Source organism: Ovis aries, chromosome 24 (assembly GCF_016772045.2).
Source record: "Ovis aries strain OAR_USU_Benz2616 breed Rambouillet chromosome 24, ARS-UI_Ramb_v3.0, whole genome shotgun sequence".
Lineage (NCBI taxonomy): Eukaryota > Metazoa > Chordata > Mammalia > Artiodactyla > Bovidae > Ovis > Ovis aries.
Window position 1 is genome coordinate 34,951,151 of NC_056077.1, and position 8,992 is coordinate 34,960,142.

Sequence of the window (8,992 nt, forward strand, 5' to 3'; positions counted from 1 at the left end):
GTGTGTCCCAGCTGCCCCCCACAGCCCTCCCTGGCTCCCCCAGGCATTCTGGTCCCCATCCCCTTCACACCGGCTTGCCTGCAGAAGCCCTGGTTTGAATGCAGGACCAGGAGCACTCCTCAGGCCCTGTGGGTCTCTGGGAAGGAGCACTGGGCCTGGGGGGACAGATGGAGCCGGCTGGTGCCCCGGGGTGGGCTGTGGGGAGGATCGCCCTGGGGACATATGGAAACTTGACCTGGATCAAGTGAAAAGGGCACTGAGGGTTGCCCATGCCTGTGGCTTGTGATTAAAAATAGAACATTTCAGGGACTTCCCTGGTGGGCCAGGGGTGAAGAATCTGCCTTGCAATGCAGGAGCCGTGGGTTTGATCCCTGGTTGGAAAACTAAAGTCCCAGATGCTGTGGAGCAGCTAAGCCCACACGCTGCAACTAAGACCCGTGTGTCTCAGCCGCAGCTAGAGAGTCTCTGGGATGCAATGGAAGATCCCGCATGAATCAATGAAGACCTGACACAGCTAAACAGAGAAGATTTTTTGAAAATAGCATTTCAAATCAGTAGAAATAGGGCTGATTTTTCAGTATTTTAGTTTTTTTTCAATATTTGCGATTTTTTTTGAGGTTTCATTACATAGGCATGATTGATTAAACCATCGACAGTTGATGATTAATCTAACCTCCAGCCCCTCTCCCCTCTCCAGAGGTCAGGGGATGAAGCTGCAAATTCTTAATCATGTGGCTGGTTCCCTTGGCAACCAGCCCCCAACCTGTGATTATCTAGGGGCTTTCCAAAATCATAGCAACATAAACTCAGGTGTGGTTGAAAGGGGCTTGTTATAGAAAACAAAACAAAACACGCATTTCACCTTCATCACTCTGGCGCTATTTCAGGGAACCAAGGATGCTTCTTTGTGAGCTGCATGCTGGGGACCACAGACAAAGACCTTCATGCACATCAGTGCAGCCATAGGCAACTGACGCAGAGGCACGCACCAAATGGGGAGAGTCGATGCCTTGGGGAGCGCAGAAATAGGATAGGGAAGGGCCAGGAGAGACTAGGAAAAGAGCAAGACCTTGTGCAGAGCAGTAATGAGGGGGCCACGGACCTAGAGAGATGCATGGTCCTTTGCTCCTACGGCCCCTGGGTTAAACACGGATGAAAAGGGGGCCGGTTTCCAACCCTACCACTGACCGTCCACAGGGCCGAGAAAGCTCCTCTCCCTGGGGCCCCGGTGTTCTCATCTGTATGATGAGATTAATAATCAGGCCTGCCTGCCTGCTTCTGGGATCTGAGAAGATGAGTCGATGGGCAAGAATGTACTTTCGAAAGGTTAAAGCCGGCTCCTCCCATGTTCTGATGGCCACTTTCAGCTGCCTTTCAGAAGAGTAAAAGAAGAGGAAAAAAGTAAATCTGTATACTTTTATATACATTATATTAAAATATATTACATGTAAGTGTAATATATACAGTATAAACATATATTTACACATACTTTTTGTAAGTATACATATATATGTTTTATATACATGTAGGTATCTGGATTTCCCTGGTGGCTCAGATGGTAAAGTGTCTGCCTACAATGCGGGAGACCTGGGTTTGATCCCTGGGTTGGGAAGATCCCCTGGAGAAGGAAATGGCAATCCACTCCAGTACTCTTGCCTGAAGAATCCCATGAATGGAGGAGCCTGGCAGGCTACAGTCCATGGGGTCGCAAAGAGTCGGACACGACTGAGTGCCTTCACTTTCACATGTAGGTATATATTGATGTATAGAGAGTAACAGTGTATATATATATACTGTGCTTAGTCGCTTTCGTCGTGTCCGACTCTTTTGTGACCCATGGACTGTAGCCCCCAGGCTCCTCTATCTACGGGGATTCTCCAGGCAAGAATGCTGGAGTGGGTTGCCAGTTCCTCCTCCAGGGGATCTTCCCAACCCAGGGATCAAACCCGAATCTCCTGCACCTCCTGCATTGCAGGCGGATTCTTTACCGCTGAGCCACCGGGGAAGCATAAGTGTGTATGCTATACACACATATATACTATACTCTCCCATAGTGTGTATACACACACACACACGGGAGAGGCTTGGGAACAAGTATAGCAAAATGTTAACCATTGTTGAATCTGGGTGGGGACTGTATGTAAGGGCATTCTTTGTTCTAGACACTTCCAACTTTCCCAGGTGTGACCATTTCTGTAATAACAGGCTGGAGAAATAGAGAAGCTTTTCCGGGATCGGGTCTGCCCGGGACTTGCCGGCTCGTGTCCTCCTCTCTTCTGCCTCCGGGCCCAGCAGCACTGGTCATGTCCTCTGAGAGGCCCACACCTCTGCTTCAAAGTCTATGGATGACCTCCGTGTTCCATGGCTGAACGTCGAGCACAGGATGACCTGCATCTGAAGACCATCCATGTAAAGGGCAGCGCGCTGAAGTGGCTGCTCTGTGGAGGTGTCCCCCGCAACCCGTGCCAGACCTGAGAGCCCACCCCCTCCGCACAGCCATCCTGTGGGGAGGGAGGGGGATTCCTGCCTCCAGGAGCTTCCAGCGGGAGGAGGGCCAGGTGTGTCCAGTTGCACTTGATAAAACAATACATTTTATTGCAACAAGTATATAATAAGATGGAGGTACATGTCAGGTGCTGTGGAAGACATTAAGAGGAGGCACCAAGGCCAATCAGGGGAGTTTTTGGTGATGCCAGACCCTGGGGTAGGTAGGGCCGAAGGACAAGAGCTCGCTGGGAACGCAAGGCAGTGAGGGCCCTCCAGGGAGAGCCTGGCCTGAGCCAAGACATAGAGGCCAGAGGCCTTGGGAGAGGGTGTCTCAGCACCTTTTGGTTGAGGCTCCCCATGAACACCAGAACCTTGTCTGCCTCCCCCCACCCTTTAAATACTTTTTAAAAAATATTTATTCATTTATTTGGCTGTGCCAGGTCTTACTTGTAGCATTCAGGATCTTTAGTTGCCGCATATGGGACCTAGCTCCCCGAGCAGAGATCAAACCCAGGCCCCTGCATTGGGAGCAGCGTCCTACACACAGGACCACCTGGGAAATCCTGTTCCCTGAGTTTTCCCCTCTGGTTTTGGCCCCCAGTTCCCTGGGGGCTAGGCTTCCCTGGTGATTGAGATGGTAAAGAATCTGCCTGCTAATGCAGGAGACCCAGGTTCAATCCCTGGGTCGGGAAGATTCCCTGGAGGACGAAATGGCAACCCACTCCAGTATTCTTGCCTGGAGAATCCCATGGACAGAGGCACCTGGTGGGCTACGGACCATGGGGTCATGAAGAGTCAGACATGACGGAGAGACTAACACTCCCTTGAGGCTGAGTCAGTCACTGGTGAAATACAGTAGTGTTCAATCCTGCAAAGTCTGCGACCATTTGCTAGCAAGTCCAGGTAAACATTTGGTCGAAAAAAGTCTACTAGGTAATAATAGTGTGGGTAGGAATATTTTCCTTTTTTCAAGTTCACTGCAATAAACAATTTGCACATTTTAAGTATTTTGAGAAATAAAGATAGTTCAGGTGGGCTGGCAATCAACTAGATTATATATTTGATTATATAGAGATATAAATCAAATGCATTATAATGACTAAAGAATATAATTGTTTTTTAAAAATTTAAGTATCCCTCAAAGGAGTTTGAGTTTTAAGAGGGTGGCTCTGGTCAAGTGTGGAGCTAGGCCGAGTGGGGTCCCTGTGCTTGGAGCAGAGAACCCCATGAGGGGCTGCTACTCTAGTCCATGTGAGAGGTGCTTGGTACATGCTCCGCCTACCACCCCTGGGCCCCAACTGAGAACCTTCTGTCTGGAAGAGGGATTGTCCTGCTCTGGCAGTGGCCAGAGATGGAGGAAGGAGAGAGGAGGTCACCTGGATAAGGAGAGGAGGGAGGGTGATGTGGGGGAGCCCCCTCCCAGGGCGAGGCTGCAGGAGGGCAGCAGGGAGTCACCCCAGGCTTGCCTTGTCGGGGAGATCTTCCAATTCTGGAGTCTGCCCCAGCAATCTTGGACAAGCCCCCTTCCTTTTTCTGTACCTCATCCCAGAAATGAAGATTACTGCCTTCCGCACAGGGGGGCCATGGGGAGCCCCCTCCCAGGGCCAGGCAACAGGGGCACAGCAGTGAGTCTCCTAAGGGCCCCCAGGCTTGCCTTGGAGGTGATCCTCCAATTCTGGGGTCTGCCCGGCTGGCTGGGTGATTTTAGACAAGCCCCTCTTTCCCCTTTCTGTGCCTCATCCAGGAAATGAGGATTACTCCCTTCCGCACAGGGTGCCCAAGGGGAGCCCTGGGTGCCAGGTTGGAGGACTGTTTGGATGAGGAGATTCCACAGGGCCTGGCAGGACCGCCACTGGGGCTGCCTGGACCCCAGGGCTGCCGCCCCCTCCCGGGGCCCCTCCCTGGCCAGGCCCTCCTGGAGTGGGGGTGGGGTGTCCAGGCTGGTCTGGCAGCACAGCAGCTAATTATTCTGTTCAGACCCCTCCCTGGAGATGCCAAATCCTTGGGGCCAACAGATTCAGCCCCTAAACCCGTCCGACCAGTTGTCTGGGAGAAGGGGGCGCCTGGGAGGGGCAGCAGGAGATGCCAGAAGCGGCCGCCCCATCCCAGCCCAGGGAGCGGAGCCTCTGGGGCTCTGGATGCTGCGGACAGACCCTCGGACAGACAGACGGTTGGACGCTTGTTCTGCCCATGGGGCTCGGCAGGGGACAGTCTCCGCTGCTGATGGCACTGTTGCTGCTGCTGGCCTGCCTCCAGACGGGGATGAGCCTGGGTGAGTGAGGGTCGGGGCAGGGCCGGTGGGGTGGGGAGGGGGTGGTGCCCACCACACTTCAGGCTTCAGACAGAGCCCACCTCCTCCAGCTGCCTCCTGAGTCTGAGTTCTGTGTCTGGGGCTGGGTCCCAGGTGGGTCAGGGGAGAGAGCTCGCCAGAACAGGACACAAGGCAGACACCTGTGCCCCTGCCCCCCAAGACAGGGGAGCAAGGAATGCTTCCTCCCTCTCTGGGCTTCTCATCCCCCTGTCTCCTGAGCCCAGTTGTCACAAGTGGCTTCCCTCCTTCCCCTCCTCCCTGTCCCCGGGAGAGGTTTAAAGAGGACTTCAGCGGACTTCCCTGCCGGTCCCAGTCCCGTAGTTAAGACTGTGCTTCCACTGCAGGGGTGCAGTTTGGCCCCTGGGTGGGGAACTAAGATCCTGCAAGCGTGGCCCAAAACAAATAAGAAGTCTTTAAGGATAACACTCCAAAAGGAAGCTCTGCAAGGGAGTGACAGGCATTGTTCACTGTCAGGCTCTTAAAGTGGAAGAGCTCACAGACACAGCCCCCGACTCCCATTGCTGCTGCTCTGCGCCTTTCCCCTGTTAAGCACGAACATTAAGTACCTGCTGTATGCAGGGTGCCCTGGGCCTCAGTGTTAGAGCCGGGAACTCTGAGAGGGGAAGGTTCTAGCCCTGAACCTTTGGGGCTGAGCTGAATTTAATAGAAATGAATCATACTGAACTGAACTGAACCAAAAGAGAAAGAGGGTTCTGGAAACTTCCCTAGCCCATCTCATCTTTCTACAGCTCTCCAGCATCTGGGGCTGGAGGGAGGGGGAGCTCTGACCTCAGGGGGCCTGGAGAGGAATTAGGGGTTTTGAGCTCTCTAAGCAGAGCCTGAAGGCTGGACAGGGCTGTGGGAGGCTGAGAAAGGGACGGGTTCCCGAAGGAGAGGGAGTCTTGGGGGGGGGGGCAGGAGGTGCAGAGCTCTAGGTGAGGAGAGGTCACCCTGCGCTCTGAGCCAGGACCCGTCCCCATGTCTGGGCCTGGGGTCTTCCTGTGTCACCACCACCCTCCCACCAAGCCATTCACTCCTCCCATCAAACAAACCAACCTGAACCATGTGGGTGGAGCTGCGGAGACTCGAGAGGTGGGTAAATTGAGGCCCAGAGAGTGTCAGAGCTCAAGGTCACTAGGCTCTGCCAGAGTCCAGCCTAGGGTTCAGGCCCCCAAATCTGAGTCTCACCCCAGCAAGACCTAAGATGCCTCTCCCAGAACTGACTATGCAGCTTGGGGAGGGGCCTCCGGAGCCTCCATCTGCCCTGCACTTCCCGGAGACCCTGGTGATTCAAGGGGGCAAGGCTTCCCCCGACCTCCCATGGTGCCCACCCCTAATAGGATCCCAAGGCAGGGGCCAGGGGCTGGACGCAGAGTTGCCAAGAAGCCCTCCTGATTAATGCCTGATTAAAACTCTCAGGAAAAGCCCTAACTCCTTCCTCAGACTGGGACTTCCAGGACCTTGCCTCCCACCTCAGACTGGGGTTTCCCAGACCTTGAGCCTCCAGACTAGACTGTGGGGAGTCGGTCATCATGTTGAGCCTCTTTTCTCTGCCCCCGCCTGGCGCAGAGCGCATCAGCTACGTGCCCCAGCTCTCGAGCGCCACCCTGGCAGGGAGGCTCACCCAGTCCACCTTCACGCTGGAGCAGCCGCGGGGCCAGTTCAGCCACCCCAGCATCTCCGACTCTGACGCCATCTGGCTGGTGGTGGCCCACAGTAACGGTGGGTGCTGCCGGGGCCTTGCTTGTCCCTCTGTGAAGTGGGTGGCCAGGGCTGGAGGGAGCAGGGGGTAAGTGGATGTGGCCGCCCCCACTGGCTGACCCTCGGTGCCACCCTCAGCCACGCAGAAGTTCACGGCCCCACAGAATGTGGAGGACACCCCGGTCCCTGCCGACTTCCCCCAGGGGGGCTACTACCTCACGCTGAGGGCCAGCCGGGCTCTCTACCCAGGCGGCCCGCCCAGCAACCAGCTCCGGGTCCTGCGCGTTGGCAACGATACCCACTGCTCCCCGAGGACAAGAGGCTGCAACCGCCCGCTGCCGGGCCCCGGCCCCTACCGGTGAGCGCCGGGCCAGGCCGGGGGTGTACAGCTCCTGCCTGTGTCCAGACCTTCACCTGGGTGCCTGGGAGCCTGGCTCCAGTACTGCCAATGGCAGGAGGGGACCAGGGAGGCCGTGGTGAATTGTCCCGTCTTCTTGAGCAGAGCCTCCCCCCAACTTGAGCCCCCACCCCATAGGCCACCTGGACCACTTGGGAGGGGTCTCCTCATCCAGTCAGAGTGGGCCCCATCTCATCTCACTCAGGACTTGATTCACTGATGTTCTGTGCTGGGGGGCCTAGCCCACTCCACACTGTCCTAAGTGAGGACACTGAGGGTCCCAGAAAGGGCAGGCCATGCACCCAAGGCCGCACAGCGGAGACAGTCACAACTGGGATCAGAGCCCCTTCCGGCGGACTCTAAGGCCGTGCTTTTAGCTCCAGGCTGTTCCCCCCAGGTCCTGGGAGTCAGGGAGACAGACTGACAGGCACCAGGGTGGGAGGGTTTCAGGTCCCGGGGACTCCCACCCCTAATGGTGGATCTCCTGTTCAGAGTGAAGTTCCTGGTGATGAGTGACAGGGGACCCATGGCTGAGACAGAGTGGTCCAGTGAGACCCGCCTGCAGCAAGGTATGCGGCCAGGTGTGCAGGTCCAACACTAGGCCTGGCGGCTCTTTCGGACTGGGGGTGGGCTGGGAGGAATGGGCCAGCCCCTAGTCCGTCAGAGCCCTTCTCCCAGCCTGGGCCCTGCCCCATTCTTTCCCGGCTGGGCTGGGAGGCTGTTGATCTGGGGGCTGTTCCAGGCCCCTCTTCTCAGGTCGGATCTTTTTCCTCCCTTCCTGCCTTACCCGCCTGTGGCACCCCCTGGCGCCCTCAGCCGAGGTGCTCCAGGCTGCCCCAGGGCCCCAGACCGCGGGCACTGTGGTCATCATTGCTATCCTGTCCGTCCTGCTGGCCGTCCTCCTCGCTGCCCTCCTCACTCTGCTCATCTTCACCTGGTACGTGGACAGGGTTGAAATTCCCCTGGGAGGATGGGGTCCCTGACCTGGGCCGCCTCTTCCCTTCCCCTCGATCCAGACCTCCAACCCTGCTCCCCATTGCTAGCTCTGCGGGAGAGGTTTTCCCTGAAGGCCAAACAGGGGTAACATTTATTGATCAAGGGATCCCCAGCGTTCTAGAGCCAGTGTGTGTGCTTGTGGGCGCATTGACCCCTGCTTCCCTCGTCCCTCTGCCTGCCAGACACCCGCTGATGGGTGGAGCCGGTGGGTGGGGCCAAATTTTCTGAGCGGACACCATCTGCCCCCTGGTGGCAAGAGCTGGAATTGCACGTCGAGTGGGGGCGGGTGGGGGCGGGTGGGGGCGGGTGGGGGACGACAGGGCAGATGGTACAGATGGATGGAGGTGAAGTGCTTTTAGTCTAAGCGCTGAGATTTGACTTGAGCGCTCAAGGCTTTATTCCGAACTCAGATGCTGGGGCCTGGTGGGGAAAGCGGTGTCCACAAGGATTCCTAGAGGAAAGGAACCTGGTCCCCAAAGAGAATTTGGAGAGGAGGGGAAGGGAAGCAGATGGGAAGGATCTGGGGGCAGAAGAGTTGCCACCAAGGCCTGGGCCTTGATTCAAGGCTGAGCTGTATCCTGAAGGACGGAGAGAGCCAGTGGCCGGTTTTGATCAGGGGAAACGCAGATGCTGTTGTGGAGGCATCCTGGGTGTGGGGAATGGAGGAGACCATGGGGGCGGGGTCGTGACAAAGAGCGGGGAGACAGAGCTGCCTTTTCTCAGATTTAGGGGCACAGCGCTCTAGGCTCTAAGCCATGGCCATCAGATTTCAATCGGGCTGTCCGTTCACCATCCTCTCCCTCTCTCCTCTCCCCTCCATGCCCCCCAGGTACGACACCTGCGGGAGCACGCCCATCTCCGGCCCAGGGGAGCTGGTGTTCGTCAGACAATATGACACCCACCACATGTCGAGGCCTTCAGCTGTGGGGGGCTCCTGAGGGCCTCCAGGGGGCCCCTGGTGCAGGCTGGGGGCCCACCCTGCTGCTTCAGAGCCCGCGGAGAGAGTGTTTCTAACTAAGGGGGAGGGGAGGGGAGGGTATCCTTAGCCCAAAGCTTGGGCCTGCTGCTTTGAGGAATAAATGTCCCCAACAGCTCCCTGA

At 56.7% G+C, this 8,992-nt stretch overlaps 1 protein-coding gene across 1 annotated transcript; it reads left to right on the forward strand.

The window, feature by feature from the left end:
* Window positions 1–4,599: 4,599 nt before the first annotated feature.
* Window positions 4,600–8,992, forward strand: LOC101117044 (uroplakin-3b-like protein 1). The gene is made up of 6 exons (XM_027961219.2): window positions 4,600–4,759; window positions 6,368–6,520; window positions 6,638–6,857; window positions 7,389–7,465; window positions 7,713–7,833; window positions 8,722–8,992. The coding sequence occupies exons 1-6, from the start codon at window positions 4,678–4,680 to the stop codon at window positions 8,828–8,830; spliced, it is 762 nt and encodes a 253-aa protein (XP_027817020.2). The 5' UTR covers window positions 4,600–4,677; the 3' UTR covers window positions 8,831–8,992.